The 16,572-nt window shown below is 51.2% G+C and overlaps 1 protein-coding gene across 8 annotated transcripts in view; it reads left to right on the top strand.

Moving 5' to 3' along the window:
- The window catches only part of EIF4G3 (eukaryotic translation initiation factor 4 gamma 3), a 73,037-nt gene that overhangs the window by 31,031 nt on the left and 25,434 nt on the right, over positions 1-16,572 (top strand). For 5 of the 8 annotated variants that reach the window (XM_042831592.1, XM_042831591.1, XM_042831589.1 and 2 more), the window contains 11 exons: positions 616-795; positions 1,250-1,364; positions 3,105-3,205; positions 4,070-4,192; positions 5,625-5,733; positions 8,027-8,833; positions 9,995-10,083; positions 11,184-11,433; positions 12,537-12,694; positions 13,839-13,964; positions 14,921-15,031. In XM_042831592.1, the coding sequence (XP_042687526.1) occupies positions 616-795; positions 1,250-1,364; positions 3,105-3,205; positions 4,070-4,192; positions 5,625-5,733; positions 8,027-8,833; positions 9,995-10,083; positions 11,184-11,433; positions 12,537-12,694; positions 13,839-13,964; positions 14,921-15,031 (2,169 nt within the window). The remainder of the gene's footprint in view (positions 1-615; positions 796-1,249; positions 1,365-3,104; positions 3,206-4,069; positions 4,193-5,624; positions 5,734-8,026; positions 8,834-9,994; positions 10,084-11,183; positions 11,434-12,536; positions 12,695-13,838; positions 13,965-14,920; positions 15,032-16,572) is intronic. The other 3 variants (XM_042831588.1, XM_042831593.1, XM_042831590.1) reach the window with 3 other exon arrangements.

Below are 16,572 nucleotides of genomic sequence, written 5' to 3'. Positions count from 1 at the left end.
CTTTCCCAGTGCTTCCGAGCCGAGACCTGAGCACATTCCAGTGGGTTCCTTGATTTCCTGGACCTGTTCCACTTGTTTGGGGCATCACTTCATGCAAACATGGTAGAGGAGTTTGGTGCCACCTGGAAGAGGTTGCCACCCTTCTGGAAACGAAGCACAAGACAAGTTCCCTGGCTCGGTTTGCACAGGGCGTCTGTGCCCTTCATAAAGCTGGGCCTTCAGCTGTTCTGGAGTTAGATTGGAACAGCTGCCTTGATCTTTGATTTCCTGATAAAGGTGGCTTTTGGCAGTCATCCCACCTTATAAAAGCATATTTGACAGAAATTGTGTTTCTGGCTGTTGCTGTGAAAGTTGGGGTGTGTAATTCAGTAGGTGCAAACTAATAGCTAGATGTAAAGTTTCACACCTGGTAAAAATCGAAGGTGCTAGCATGAGCTTGTTGTTTACAAATAGTCAGAAATTGTCCTGCTGTTTTCTGAATGCGTGGCAACCCTTTGGAAGTAGTACTGAATGGCAATATTGTCTGCCTTTGTAATGCTGCCCATCCTTCCCCAGAAGGACTGACCGACTCTTTGTTCTCTCCTCTCTCCTCCCTCTCTCCCTTCCCTGCCCCAGTTTTTTCAGAGGCCTCAGATCCAGCCTCCACGAGCCACCATCCAGAACAGCAGCCCTTCCATCCGTCCTGGTGCACAAACACCGACCGCAGTGTATCAGACCAACCAACACATCATGATGGTTAATCACCTGCCGATGCCGTATCCCATGCCTCAGGCCCCCCAGTACTGTATACCACAGGTACAGACACCTTTCCCAGGCACTCTAGAAGCCAAGCAACCTTTGCTCTGTCTGGATTTTCTCCATGACTGCTGCAGCATCAGCAGAGGGAGAGAGATGTAACTCTCGCTGCATATTTAGATCCCGACCTTCTCTTTTATGAAATATCTGCTCATCTGAGCACGGAGGCATTAGGAATGAATGAACCCTTTGGTTTTCGAGATCCTTTCAGCAACGGTGTGAAATCAAGCTCCTTGGAAAATGCTGTAGATGTATTTAAATTGACTTAACAGCTCTAAAACCTTGGGCTTTGTAAGAACGCAGTATTACCGAAAGAGGGGAGTGACTTGTCTTTGTAAAGAACTTTGACAGCCTCATCTTTATTGATTTTTGAGGCTTCTGTTGCATTTCCTTCGTGCAGCAGCACGCCATCGCCTATCTCTCTGTAAACAGGTGGTTGTGTTTTTCCTCCTAGTATCGCCACAGCGGCCCACCCTACGTCGGGCCCCCCCAGCAGTACCCTGTGCAGCCGCCGGGGCCGGGCCCCTTCTATCCAGGACCAGGTCCTGGGGAATTCCCCAATGCCTACGGTGAGTTCTGCTTGGACGTTTCCTGCGTGTGTTTTTTGCACTTGTCAAGCTGAAGATTTGTAATACCAAACTGGATTAGCATTTATTTGAACTTTAAATAGCTGCTCGATTCGGTTGTGTCACGGCCCTGATTATTCACTCCTGAAAAAATCACAGTAATAGAGTTTTGTTTGTATGAATGCTCAAGGAAGGGCTGCAGCTCATAGAACTACCCACAGTCACGTGTGAACAAGAATAGTGGCCGGCTGTTATTCCCTGCTAAATCATTACTATTGATTAAGGTGTTGTCAATACATCCCTCAGCCCTTGTCTCCTCTGAGCTACGCCCTCCAAACTTAGCATCTTTGGTTCCCACATTCCTCGTTTGGTGTTTAGAAATGGAGAAGGGCTAGCCTTGTGCCTTACCTGCTGTCTGGTGCTGTGGGGTGGGTGGTCGCCCTGTGCTGTGCTCTGTGGCCGTTTGCACGTGGTGCTGAGTGTGTGACACTGTCTCTCAGGCCCTGAGGCTCAGAGCCACACCACGGAGCAGAGCAGCTTCCTCCTCCATCCCCCAGCAGCTCACAGCCGCCTCTCTCCTGGCTCCTTGCATGCAGATGTGTGAGCGTCCGTCTGTCCCATGGCACCTCTTCCTTTGGCAGGTCTTCTTCTTCCAAAGCCCTTGGAAGGGCCTTGGAAACGCTTTTTCATTTCTAACATGCTGCCATATGCGATGATACCACACTCGAAGCACAGTCCCCTCCAAGAGTTTCTGCAGGATCTGTCAGCACAAACAAACCTGTTCTGTTTGAATGACTGCAGAAATAGGTGTCTTGCAGTAATGCATATCATTGTTATTGCCATTATTTGCCTTGCCTTGCCCACTTCTAAGAACTCTGGGAAACCCCAGGATGTTTCAACAAGCCCTTCCTTTGGAGCTGCAAGCTTCCTTTGGAGCCCCCCAGTGGGGCCTGCTCTCAGCCCTTGCTTTCCAGCTGACAGCTTGAGGAATGCATCCTTTGAAGTTGCAGATCAGATTGTGCAGAGCTGGGTTCACTGGCTTTTGTGTATTTCTCCACTTGCTTGAGATAGCAGTAACCTCCTGTTTTGGTTACAGTGGTCACAAAGACGTCAGAAACACAGTGCAGATTTTCATTCCCATTTAAAGGTTAGTTCAGCTGAAGAATAAATCAGATTAATTCGGGGGGGAGTGAAAGCAAGTGGCCATCTAGCATCCATGGAAAAGCAGACAACAGCCCTGCATTGCACGCTTGCCTGCTGTCTGGTATGTGGACAGGAGACAGCTCTGCTGTGACACTCCTGTTTGTGGAGCACTTCTGGAGAGAACCCATTCTCCATGAGGCAGTCTCAGTGCGTAAAGAAAATGCAGTGGTGTTGGATGTTAGGCATGCAGTCAGCAAAGCAGTGTAGTTTTGGGGTGCTGTCTGTGCTTCTTTGTGTCACCAAGCAGTGGAGCCCAAGGGGGGCACGTTGCTTTTCCTGCCCTAGGGGTCTCAGTAGCCACTGGGGCACATGCTAAGCTCTCACGTGAAGAAGTGACCTCATCTCCTGTCTTGCTGGAGCAGCAGCTCCCATTTAGTGGAAGTGGGGAAGAGCAAAACAGACTGGTTTGCAGCTGGAAGTGTTGGTCAAAAGAAGGGAGGGAGGAGCAGGTGGACAAGCAGCTTCACCTCTTGTGTTTGGTTTTGTTTCGTTAACAAACAAGCTGAATCTCTCACTCATTTCTGTGCTGTCCTTCCCCAGGAACACCTTTCTACCCGAGTCAGCCGGTGTATCAGTCAGCACCCATCATAGTGCCTACGCAGCAGCAGCAGCCTCCACCAGCAAAAAGAGAGAAAAAAACGGTAAGGGAGCCTCTCTGACAGTACGCTGTGTCTGGGCACTGCCCTGCTGCTAAGGCTGAAGGACATGGGTGAGGGCTTGAGCTGAAACCTGAGCTGTATCTTTGGAGGGGCTGACTCTTCCATCGCACACCCACACTGCATTGGCACTGCGCAGCGCTGACTTCGTTTCAGTTTGATGGGGAACCTTTCTGTGCTGTTCTGTAACGTCACAGCCAGATGGGAGGGAACACACTTCTGCAGCTCATGGGAACCCACAAGCTATACACTGAAGAATATATGCAGTGATACTTCATTCCATGCGGCCTGATGAATTCCCACCTGCAGTGACAGCGGTTCAGGCGCCGGTTGAGCGCTCAGTGTGTTCTCAGGTGTTTGGTTTTGTATGGCATGCTCCATCTCAGTGTGGAAGAGGAAAACTGAAAGGCTTTCTCCTGTCCCAGCAGCTGGGCTGCCAAGGCCACTGCATCTCCTATTGGGTAATATGGGGCTTTTTGTTTCTTTCTTTTTGTCTGGCAAGTTTATTTCTGTAGCTAAACTGCTACATTGTCCAATTTTCGCTAAGCTTATTTTCCAAATCTAGAGATCACAGATGCACAAGGCATGCATTTCTTCTTAAAGTTGTGCCACACTTGCTTTAGATCGAAGGGAAGAGGTGCGTGTGTTTGATGAGCATTTTGATTGAATTGGGTTTTAAGATGAGGAGATGAGATACCATGCATTTCAGGTTGCAGTGCTTCTGCAGAGCATCAGCTCAGTCTGGAGTGTCTCATGCTGTGTGGGATGGTAGCATGTCCTGCCCCTGAGCCCCAGGGACAGCTTGTGAAGGAAGACTCACTCAAACTCTTTCTTGGTTCCAAACCGTAGATCCGGATCCGGGATCCGAACCAGGGGGGCAAAGATATAACAGAAGAAATAATGTCCGGCGGGGGCAGCAGGAACCCAACGCCTCCCATCGTCAGACCCACCTCCACCCCAACCCCGCCTCAGGTAACAGCATGACTGTGTGGCTTTGCCTTTGTTAGAGCAGCTTCTTTATCTTCCATCCACACCAGCAACACCTGGATGCTCTTTCCCTAAGTTGTCCATGTCCTTAAGCTTTTTTTTTCCCCAGGTTTGGTCATTTTTAGCAGCCCTCAGCTTGTACCATGCAGAGCTGCAGTGCTGCTGGCAGTCCCTCTTTCCCCTTGTGTGTGTCAGCAGCGGTGGTTGAAGCTGGTGAAGTCTTTGGGGAGGACGTGGTGTCTCCACTACTGGCTCGTGCCCCCCATAGGTCATGCCTGGGGTTGGTGGTACATCTCAGATCACATTACTGTCCATGCTAAAGCCCTCCCACTTTAGTCTTGCTTTAGGGTGCTACAGGGACAGTGACTCAGGCCATTTATCGTGGAATTTCCAAATCTGGTCTTTGTGTGTGCAGCCTCTAAAGGGAAAGAAACAAACAACAAAACCAAATCAACAGAAAAGGGCATGGCCAACAATTAAGCTGATTGGAAACCTGGGGCTGTTGGGTCCTTTCTGGACCAGGAGAGCAGTGCAGATGGGCAGTACTGCCATGAGCACACATGCACCTTGACATGAACCCCAGAGTCTGGAAATGGCAGTGTGGACAAGCTGCAGACAGCTGTTTCAGAGTGCTTGTGGGGGGTGCAGGTAACGCAGGCACTCACCGGGTTGCTTCTGCATCCAGCAGTCTATTTTAAGATACTACAATTAAGTCAAACAGGACAAAATAAATGCTCCTCAAGAGGAGGTTAGTAAGCCTGGATTTCTCATCAGCTGTCATTTCTATGCAGAGTGCAACGGTGATGTCCAATCATATGCTCTAAGCAAAGTATGCAAATACTTCATTGTTTCATAATCAGGCTTCGTTTTGATTAGCTACTTGGAGCCACTTTTGTTAATGACAGAAGAGCTCTGAGATAGAGCTCACCAGTGAAATTCCATTTGTGCAACACAACTGGAAATTCAAGCCCGCTTGAGCCAGGAGGTTAAGAGTTATTGTTCCAACAGCATCGGTGATTTCTGTCAAGCAGGAGTGTTCTGCCCTGCTCAAAGGCAGTAGCTGAAGAAGTTGGAAAGGGGAGTCCCAGGAAAGGGAGGAGATGGGCAGAGCTTCTTCTTAGGGAAATGCATTCAGCGTGGATTTCTGACGGTGTCTGAAAGGAGCCGGACAGCCGTGTCCTCTGCTCTGTCAGGTCGGGTTCTGCATCCTTCTCAGCTGTGTGACCTGCTGCTCCTGCACTGTGTGTCTGCATATGGGAGGCATCGAGCTCCCTCTGTGCTGGCATTCTCTTATTTTCTCCCTGCCTCTTGGTTTCCCCTGTGCTCTTCTCATCTCCCCCTTCCCTGCTTGTGTTCACATTGCCAGTTTTTCTGTTCTCATGTTCATTGCTGCCCTGTTTTGTCCTTCCACCCTCAGCAGCTGCCCAGCCAGGTCCCAGAGCCCGGCCCTGTGCTCTATGGGCCAGTGGAGAGCAGCCACCTCACTGCCAGCACTGCCGGCCCCGCAGCCATCGCCCCGAAGCAAGGTTGGTCATCAGATATTTCCTCTGCTGTTATTTTTAGTCCTTTTTCTCCTTTCTTGTTCCAGTTGGAATATTTTTGGCAGGGAGAGAAGCAGGGTGGCATTCAGCAGCAATAGAAGGGGAGGGGCCGTCTCTTCCTCCAGTGGAACGTGGAACAATGTGTTGCTAAGGGAATTAATTGAAATTTGCCTGTGTGAAACTGCTTAACGAAAAATGGTATTAAAGCTTGTATGTCGTGAACATTATTCCAGAGCAGTGAGAACTGTGAAGCTCCTCTCACCCACGTGCCGTCCTTCAGAAACAAACGTACGTCAGGAAAGGGCTCTTAGCAGAGAGGCTTGGCATCACTGCTGCCATTCATCAGCCGCAGCAGAGCATCCCAGGGGTGCCCGGAGAGCTCTGGCCTGTGGTGTGGGAGAAAGTAATTAGAAAAACTGTGACTGGGCCGTGAGTCTCGGAAATGGGTCACCAAAAAGAAACCAGGGCACAGATGGAAAAGGTTTCCTGAAGTGATCGTGTTTCATTCTTACACCTCAGAATGGGTGTTTGAAGGGGGTCTTCAGCTGTCTGTGTGGAGAGGAGATGTCAGAGGAGGGGAGGTGCTGCGCACCAGGTCCTGCGGTGACACTTTATGGCCATGAAAAGCTTCAGTGAGCAATGTGTGTGGTGCAGGGCTGGCACTGTGTGTAGCAGCACAGCCGGCACTGCTGTTGGCAGCCTTTGGAATTCTTGGACTTTCTCTACAAGACGAGCAGTCCATGCTCTGGGTTCACAGCTGTTGCAGCAGTCCCTGGCTGTCGGGCTGTGCGGGCGTGCAGGGATGCAGGCAGGCAGAGCTGAGGGCTGCAGCACCATGTGGGCAAGCAGTGCTCAGTGCTGTCGGTGCCCGGTGTGTGCAGAGCACTGCAGAGTGCTCCAGTGAGCAGCAGCTCTGCCTCACAAATATCTGTGCTGGGACAAAGGGTGGAAAAATGGCAGCGAGCCCAGTGATTATTTTTGGATAAACAGCGTGGAGCTGGGATGGGTTCCCATGTCCAGCTGGATCTCACCCAGCACCCCACTGCCTCCCTGGGCACACCGAGGGAAGATAAGCGGGCTGAGTCAGTGTGCATGAGCGGCTCCCATGCTGCTGTTTGGCCTTCCCAGCCATGTGTGGGTCCTTGTCTCTGTGGTCGCTCGCAGATGGGAATCCTCACCGGGACTTGGAGATTTGGTCTCCAAGGGAAGATGTGCTTCTCCTTGGCCAGGTTTGCTCCTGGCTCTGAAATCCTCCTCTGGTTCCATCTCTCCTTGAATTCTGCACAGTCCTCCCTGCATGAGGTGCAGGCTGAAGGCTGTTTGTTTGGACCACCGCTCTCCAGATGCAGCTGTATGGCTTTTGCTGTGTTTTTACTTCCCAGAATGTTTTTTCTGGGCTCTTCAAATGTTCGAGGTTTTTTTTGTTTTGTTTTGTTTTGAGCAATCACATTTATCTCTGGGGAGAGAATACCCAGGCAGTGTTTATAGAGAACTGTAAATGTCAGGAATGCTCCACTCTGCAGCCACATTCCAGAATTGGAGGTGACGCATTTTCTTCTCTAAACCAGTTCTGGGTCGTTCCACAGAGCCTTCAGAATCCAAATCCAACCCTCCTGAGCCTTTGGACCACAAACACGTGGTGGCAGTGGTGCTGTTTGGTGGCAGCTGTGCTTCACTCGCTTTTGTTTCTGCTTTCTTTGGAAAAGATATCTCCTCTTGGCTGAAATTTAGAACAAAAATGGGATTATGTCCTTCAGTCTGTTGGAGCTTAGAACTAGCAAGTGCAGAAGAAGCTGAATGTGTCTCACATAGCGGTGATGATGTGATGCATGGCAGGCTTAAAGCACAGCCTGTCACCAGCCGTCGGGCAGCATCCCCTAGCACTGCTGTCCAGAGCTGTGGGTGCCCCATCCATGGAGGTGCCCCAGGCTGTGGATGGGCCTTGGGCAGCCTGAGCTGGTGGGGGCTGCCAGCCCATGGTAGGGGTGGGCTTTCAGGCCCCTTCCAACCTCAGCCATCCCATGGCTGTGACACGATGCGGCGATGCTGGCGGGGATTTCGCAGGCAGCTGGCTGCTCTCAGCGCCCGTTTGCCTGTCAGGACAGGAGCTGCTCAGCTCTCGGCGCTACAGCCCTATATTCCTCCGCAACAGAACCCAACTCAGGTGCATTTTTGTCTTCTGTGGAGTTTCTGGAGCAGGGGAGTTGGGGCCGGGGGGGCAGCTACAGCAGAGACTGGTGTTCAGATTGTAACATTGCCTTTTGTTTTCCTTTCCCAGAAGAGAAGCCAAAACCAGACCCAGTATTAAAGCCGTCTTCTCCCGTGCTCCGGGCAGAGCCCACAGCAGAGAAGCAGGACCCGGCCCTGCCGGTGGCTGAGCCCAGCCCTCCGCACAGCCCGCCGGCCCCCTCTGTGGCCCCATCGCCGCCCCCCGCCCCACTTGCGGCCGCTGCCACCGCCGCTGCTGCTAAACCTTCGCCCACCGCCGACCCCGAGGAGAGATGTGAAGTCGCTTCCCCCAAGGAGGAGGTGATGCCTCTCCCCAGCCTGGACGTGTCGGACCCAGTGCCCACAGAGGAGCCCCGTGGCGAGGCGTGCCAGGAGGCGGGCAGCCCTGTGGCACCCGGCGATGTGCCGGTGACTGTGAGCGTGAGCATGAACACCAGTAAGGAACTGAACGGAGTGAGTGAGAGCGTCGCTGCCGCAGAGAGTGGGGCCGACGTGGCTGCAGGGGACATTGTGCCACTTGCTGCTGACCCACAGGAACCAGAGGCAGCTCCCGGGGACCTGGGCTCCGTGCCCCCCCCCAGCACCCCCCGTGTAGCCCCATCCCCGCCGCCCGCCCCAGCTCCCAGCCCTCCTTCTCCTCCTGCTGCTCTGACCAGTACAGCCCCTTCCCCACCACTGCCTCTGCCTCCCGGTGCCCCCCCTGCTCAGGGAGATGTGGAGGGAGAGGAAGGCTCAAGGACTGCTCCTAGTGAAGAGCTGACAGATGCTGAGAAGAAGGAGGAGACGGAGGCGGATGGGCAACTGGAGGAGAGCACGGAGGCTCTGAGCTTGAGCTCTAGGAAGAGTCCTGTCCCAGGTAAGTGCTTGGCAGCACGGGGCATGCAGCAGAGCCATTGGAAGGGCTTTTTGGGGCTCTTCTGTCTGGTGTTCCCGTTTGTATCTGTCTCCGGGAAATCTGATTCTGCTCATGGCCTTTGCTTTGATTGCAAAATGCTAAGCTCTGTTTGCAGCTACAGAACATCCCTGGGTAATTGTTCATAAAAGTGGTAGCCAGCTTTGCACGCACATCCTGGGGTTGGCGTCTGTTAGCCAAGACATGGGCTTTCACAACTGAGAAAGGAGAATTTCTCAAGTCATGTAAAGCATCAACGAAACTCTGAGGTTGGTGCTTCAGGGAGGGTGAAACTCTCCCAGGTCGGGGTTTGTACTCTGCCCATCCTGTCAGCAGAATGTTGTTGTTCAGGTGAAATGGTAAAGAAAGGAAGACGCTTTTCCTCAGCATCTGCTGGAAACTAAAGGCTTGAGCAGCAAATCCATCTGCTGGAAACTTCAATCACAAAATCAGTTCTGTTTACACTGTTAAATATGCACGTGTGCTTGTGTCAGAATTTAAGTTGGTAGCACTGGCAACAAATTACGAGCATGTTGGACTAATGGTTTTGTATTTTAATATGCTGCATGGTTTCTTTTACCCTTCCGGGGAGAAAGGTAATTAGAGTAAATCACTGCAGACCCTAGAAATATTACATGGTATTTTCTTTGAATCAGTTGTCCGGGGAAATTAATGAGCAGTGGAGCTGTTAACCTGCTTTAAAATCAAAACATAAACCCAGCTCACGAGAACTGGGCTGCTGGAGTGGGAGGTGCTGTGCTGGCGGTGCTGCCGTGGTCGCCCTGTGAGGTTTGTGGGTTGGGTGGTGGTGAGCCGTTGTGATGCACCTGCTGAGAAATGCCTCACCAGGACGTCACCTCCCAAAACTCTGGTTTCTGATGTTCTCTTTTGCCCTACACGATCCTCACAGTGCTGGTAATGCTGTCAGAAGGGCCATTTGGAGCTCCAACAAGCAGTTGTGGAACAATTATCCTGTTTTAATGTCGCTCGGATGATTTTGTTAACGCTGCTTTGAAATAAAACCTCTGTGAGGCTGCGGCTGCTCCACTGCCCTGCGTGGTTGGCAGCGCAGTGAGGAGGGAAGCGCGTCGCTTGTGTTCTGATGGATGCACGCTTGCCTTGCAGCCTCAACTGCTGTAACTGCACCAAAGACGTGGAAGAAACCAAAAGAGCGGACCCAGGGCACTGAGGAGGTGACAGAGGCAGAGGCAGAGGTGAGGGAACGCAGCGGTCCTTTCTCTGTATTCACTGATGATGTTGATGTCTTCAAAGGCTGCTTCAGACACGCTGCTTTCTCTGTCTCACAAGGACCCAAGGCAGACTTTTTGGGAACATTTCCCAAACCTGTGATATTCCCTGGCATCTCTTAGAGCAGTGGCTTTTGGCTGTCCCTGGACCTTGAAGCTCCAAGTTTTCTTCATTCTTGCCTTATTGAATGCTTCTAGCGTTCAAGAATGTGGAGTCTTAAATGCTGTCCCAAGGGGAAATGGGTTTGAACCCTTTAAAAGTGCACCATTTGGGTGTCCCAGGGCCACTCTGGTGGCATTTGGGACATTCTTTTGCTGCACAGTGATGTCATTGTGATGTCATGACCAGAGAATGACTGTGTGATGGAGGAGCTGGGAAGGAAAATAGCTGACATCTGTGCAAAACCGCCTCACCTGCAGTTAGACAAACTGGGAGTGTTGCTTTTGCTGCCATTCTGGTAGGGGTGGTGCATGGTGAGCCTCTTTCTTAAATGTCCTGGGTAAAACTGACAGTAGAACTTACAGAGCGGATGAGGGAACTGTAACCATTCAGGATATACACCGTGCTGGTGTGCATGTGAAGAGTGGCGCTGGCTGAGCTGCCCCTGCAGGTTCTCTCTGAATGTTCTCCTGTCAGTGCTGGAGGAGTCCCATCTTTGCACTCTTTGATATTTTCACCTGTGCTAAAATGGAACGCCATGCCATTTTAACTTGCAAACCTGCAAAAAGCGTGAAAGGATGCGGTGCATGTAGGTTGGGAGGAGAGATAAGAGACTCTCCTGGAGCACCTCAGAGTCCTTCTGTTTAATCACTGCGGTGTCCGTGTGTGAATTCAGAATAGGGCTGTATCCTCAGAGCTCTACAGTTAACAGCAGGAGTGTCAGTACATGGTGTGGTCAGCACATGTGTTGCTATGGATCTGCACAGCACGTGCAGGAAGGCTTAGGATTAGTAGAAGAAGCACACAAAACATGGCTGTTAGGCTGCGTGGGTGAACGGGGAGCCATCTGCAGGTGTTGGGCTCTGCAAGGGCTCTGACGGCACCTCTGTGTTTGTGTCTGCTTCAGCCTAAAGTAGAAGAGGAGCTCTCGAGTGACAAAGTACTTGAATCTGAACAAGATAACATGAGCCATGGGTTTCAGCTGGAGAGAGACCCCTCCGAACTTAAAAAAGTGAAACCTGTGGAAGAGAACGGAGAGCAGGAGGCAGAGCCTGTCCGCAATGGTGCTGAGAGCATGTCGGAGGGAGAGGGGGCCGACGTGATCTCGGGCTGCACAGAGGGCTCTGCTGAAGGGCCTGCACTGCAGTACAAGCCAGGTAAGCACGCTCCGGGCTGCTGCAGGTTGCTTGCCTTCTGCTGGGATTCACAAACCAGTGGGCTCTGAGAAGCTGCACATAAGCAGACACGGTTTTTACTAAACGCTGTGAAAGTCCCAACTGGGTGCTGCACAGGAGTGAGTGTGTGTGCAGTTTTAGTCACCTGATCAAACAGGAATTGTAACAAAGAGAGAAGCAATGCTTGATCGTCAGCCCAGGCTCTGCTGCTGAGCTGTGGTGGTGCAGTTTTTCTGATGAAATACATCGTGCAGGCTCAGAGGGCAGTGAGGGGGCCCCATTCCTGGAGTTGGCCAAGGCTGTGGATGGGCCCAGGGCTGCCTGAGCTAGTGGGGCAGCCAGCCCACAGCACAGGTGGGGATGGATCACCGCTGAGGTCCCTCCTAACCCAGAGCCATTCTGTGAGTGTGACACTGTGCTCTTGTTGCTGGTCGGTGCTATGTACGGTCTGCCTGGGGGTGTTATTATGGAGACCACTCATAGGCCGGACCATCGGGAAGTTCACCTTATTAAGAGAGACCTTGAGACCATCTCACTTTACAGTTGCTACCAGTTTCTAAGTTATTTCTTATTCAAGTGGAGCTTCCTCAAAATAAATGAAGTCATTTGATTAGGAGCCTGGAAATTCTGTGAAACAAATTAGGAGGTCTGCTTGAGGAGAGGCTCCTGCAGGGATCAGGCTACTGAGAACCCAAAACCACTGATCAAGGAGTGAAATAAAGAAAAAAGATAAAGCTTTAGCAGCAGGTGTGAATGGACAGGCCAAAGCACAGCAGCAGCCTGGCATCCGTGCAGCACAAACGTGGCATCTCCTGCAGATGTGAAGAGTAAAGTGAGGGGACGTGGGCTCCAGGTTGGTTATTAGTTCCACATGGCGCTGGGCTGGCCGTGTGCCCCCACTTGTTTATGTTCCTTTCATGTGACGTATGTTCCTCTCCTCACTGCCTGGCGGGCTTCAAAATTAAAATTCAAGTCCAACTTCCTGCGCAGCATTAGCTGACTCTCCCCTTCGGATTAAACAGGAACGCGTCTTTGAAAGTGGAGGTTTTGCTCCCTGTGAATCTCAGCAGCTTCTCTCATTATAGAGCAGTGGAAGCCTCTGGACCCGGATGGGAAAAAGCAGTACGACAGGGAGTTCCTGCTGGACTGCCAGTTCATGCCTGCCTGCATCCAGAAGCCAGAAGGGCTGCCTCCCATCAGTGACGTGGTTCTCGACAAGGTGAGAGGAGAGCCCATCAAACAGGTGCGTGCAATCCCTTTGGTTTCGTGGTTTTTCTTACTGAATTCAGATCTTTGATGTATTCTGTCTCGTTCACCTTTTTGGCAAAGACTTCTGTCAGGAAGGGGAAAATCAGGAAGGGCTCGTGTCACATCACAAGATTTGTTGAGTAGTGAATGAGTGCAGACGATTTAAAATCTGAAGCACTGGTTTTCTTAATGGTCTGTATCCTGGATTAAGTTACACTGAGTAGTTTTAAAATTGAAAGTGCTGTCTTACAGCCATTAAGACCCAAGGATATTAGCAAAGCAAGAGCAAAAGGAGAGCCGTTGTCTTTTAAGAGTTCATTTCTGCCGCTAGGAAAGCATAGCCCTGCTTGTGGGCAGGCTGTTTTCATCTGAAGCAGTTGTGTTGATACTTACGAGCAGGTCTAATAAACGATGACTAATACCTCGGCTCTCACAAAGCTTTGTGATTGTAAGCCGCCTTATTACAGATGTGCTTCTCCCTCCTGTACATCTGTGTATTGAAGTACTCCTTATCTGGGTGGGCTGCCGTCAGGAGCCTGTTCCTATCTCTGTTGGAGCTGTGTAGTTTGGTGTGAGCACCACAGGCTCGTTCTTAACATTCGAGCATAGTTCAGGTGTAGGTGATTCTCACGTGTAGAAATGTTTCTACTCTGAATTTCGTGCCCAGACAAATTGTGACACACAGCACTGTTCCCAGAATGATTCCATCCTCCCACTAGTTTTCTGTGCTGGCTTCTCACTGCTCTGTCTGCTCTTGGGCTGCCTGTGCTCAGCCAGCAGTCTCTTGTGTTATCACCACAGGGATTTGTTCGAGGGAAGGTGGCAGCTCTGGGATCCCAAAACAGGACAGCTGCATTTGTTGTGCACAGGACGGGCCTGTGCTGGCATGGTTTTATCTTCCTTAAATGATATTCAGCTTTGAAACGTTTCTGAGCATCACATATTTCCACAGTTGCCATCTGTGGAAGGCATTAAGTGCGCCTTTAGTGTAATGGGAGTGCATAAAACTTGCCTGGTTTGTGAAAAGCGTCATTTGGATGTTAAGTATGAATGTTATGGTTTAGCAGAGACTGTAGAGCTGCGATAGCTGCAGCGCCCACTGACGAGGCCGTGTTTGTCTGCTCTGCTCTGCAACGCAGGTCAACCAGCCCAAATTGCCACTGAGGACCCTGGACCCTCGGATACTGCCTCGAGGCCCAGACTTCACGCCAGCCTTTGCTGATTTTGGGAGGCAGCCTTCCGGTGGAAGAAACGTATCTGGAAGTGTGAGTTTTCCCCAGCTTGCTAATTTAACAACTGGTCTTGGCGCTCATGGAGTCCTTCCTCACGTGTTTGGGCATTTTCCAGTATTCCGATGGTTCTGGTTTTGTCTTGCTTGAGTGCAAGGGAGATATTTTCTTGGCTGTCAGAGTTTAGGAAAACAGGCAAAACACTGTGGATGTTTTTAATTGGTATGTGTTGCACTTAACATGGACTTGATCTCTTCCTTCCTCTTTTCCTTCTTGAGAATGTGGAAATGTATTTCCATGCTGTGGATTTGTCAGTCCATGTGTGCAGGCATCCGTATCTCATACAACAACATGTTGGCATACTTTGGTCGCTTCATTCCTCATTTTTCTGCCTTTTCCTCTGCTTTCCTTTCACATTCTCTTCTTTGCCCTTTGCCTGGCTTTGCCCAAACCCTTCACCCTGCTTCTGAATTCCTCCTTTCTGTCTGTGCTGTGCTGTGTTATTCTAGGAGCTGCAGCCGGGTCGGAGCTGCCTCATGTGTCATCACTCATCTTCCATCTCTCTCTCTAAATACATTCAGGTTGTCTGCCTGGTTGCATCTAGTCGTGTATCCATCTCTTACCATTCAGAACTGCTGGTTCCAAAGACCTTCACTAAATAACTTTGACTTCTGAGTGTGCAGATTTCCAGATTTCGGAGCCGAGCCCGGCGGTGGTGCTGCAGACTTTGAGTTGCTGTAATGTTTCTGGTTGGGGAGCAGTCTTTGGCTGGTTCCTCGGTGCTGGGCACACACACGTCCTTGTCTTCAAGTAGCTTCGCTGTCGCGGTTTGTCTCGGAGCGCGGCGCGGTCCTGAGGCGGTGCTGCTCTTTGAGGTCACCATCGCTTGCCATGCTCAGAGATGCTGCAGTGGGCTGCAGGTTGTGCCCGGCGCTGTCGGTCCTTTGTGTGGCACCTCAGTGACACCGCTGTTGCTCTTTCTCTTTTCACAGGCCTGCAAAGTGCAGAGCGGCCCTGGATTGCCGTCCCTGGCTCGGTGCGGTTCCCCAGCATGCCCTCTCTTGGTCTCGCCTCACCCACCATTGAGGAACCTGCCAATAGGGGTAAGCCACATCCCCCCTTCCTTCCCCATCTTTGCACCTTTTTGTAGAGTTTGTTTTTTTCCCATATCGCCCGCTGTTGATAATGAACCACCGGCAGAAAGCTTTACAAAAAGGTGCAACATTGTTTTAAAAGAACAAAAAGAAAAAAAAAAAAAGAAACAAGACTTGCATTGTACCCCTCTAGGCAGTCTTCAGTGGTGGGTGGGACAGCACCAGCTGAGGGCATGCTGGGACGTTGGCCTGAGCGGGATCCACGAGGGGTCTGCACTTTGCAGACCTATGGAAAGGGGGAGAAAAGGTAAGTGCTGCTTGCCCCGTTCATTTGGAGCATCCCGCACATAACATACATCCTACATCTGCGCCTCGAAGGGCAGTGCCTCTCTTTGCATCTTCCCCAGGGGGGCCGGAAGGGGACATTGCTTAACGAGCGGCTGTCCTGCGGTGTTGGTGTGCAGGATGAGCGCTTCTTGGCCCACGCAGAGGCAGCCGTTGCCTCGTGGCGCATGGCAAAGCCCGCGTGCACGCTGTCTGCTCAGCCATCCAGCCTCCGCAGAGGCCATGCTCATAACGCCATCCCAGCCCACCGCCTGCTCCTTGCCCTCGAAATAACATCGAGCAGCTCCGTGCTAACAAGCTTACGGCACGTGGAAATCTTTTATTTTGCTTCCCTGGCTTTGTCTTTCCCCTTCTTTTCCTTTAAATGTTTTGTGTGACTGCTTTCAGACCGTAATCAGTTCAGATGGGATCGGGAGTGCCGTCACACAGGAACAAACACTTGTTATTGCTGTAGGGAAGAAGGTAGAGGTAGAGCCGCGTGCCGTGGGGGAGGAGCGCTCGGTCCCTCGGCTGTGCTCATCCCCACTGGTGGTCTGGGCTCCCCAGGGTGCTGCTGCTGGGAAGCTGCATTGCTGGGCTCTGTGCCCCTCAGGAGGGCGGCTGTTCCTGGCTCACACCTGTGCCCAAGGGAGCAGCAGCTCCATGGTTTCTTGGATGCTGTTGCACCAGGACCACGGATGGAGAGTAGGAGGTGTGAGGCTTTGGCTGCTCAGCAGGGCTTGTGTCCGTGCCTCTGTCTGCTCTCCTTTTTGCCCCCGTTCATCTGGAGGGACGGGTAACGTAGGTTAATAGGCAGATCTGCTAAGTGCTTCTCCGTGCCTTTAGCAGAAAATGTGAGTGCAGCACAAGTGCTGCAATCAGAGGTGTTACGGATCTGTTATTATCTATGGGGACTGGGCTGTGACAGGAGGCCAGCCATGAGCTCGGTGCCTCTTCCACTTGCTGCTTTGTAAATTTGCAACAAAAAATAGACAGCTCTTCCTGTTCAGAGTTTGTGATTTGTATATTTCATCTCACATTCAAAGGAGGCCTCTGTTCACTTTTAAAACTTAATCCAACACTCAGCTAGTTTGTCTCACTTATTAAAAAAAAATAAAATCTTAAAGCCTTTGTTTTATTAATGCCTGTAGAGGTCTGGTGTCAGAGGCAGGCAGATTGGAGAGAGCTGTGAGGGCAGCTTGCATGTCCTCCTGCTCCACACTGAC

The sequence above is a fragment of the Centrocercus urophasianus genome, unplaced genomic scaffold (assembly GCF_019232065.1).
Source record: "Centrocercus urophasianus isolate 14NV4802_14NV808 unplaced genomic scaffold, USGS_Curo_1.0 seq_36, whole genome shotgun sequence".
Classification (NCBI taxonomy): Eukaryota; Metazoa; Chordata; class Aves; order Galliformes; family Phasianidae; genus Centrocercus; species Centrocercus urophasianus.
Note: the sequence above shows the minus strand (reverse complement) of the source record. Positions and strands in the feature narration are given on the sequence as shown.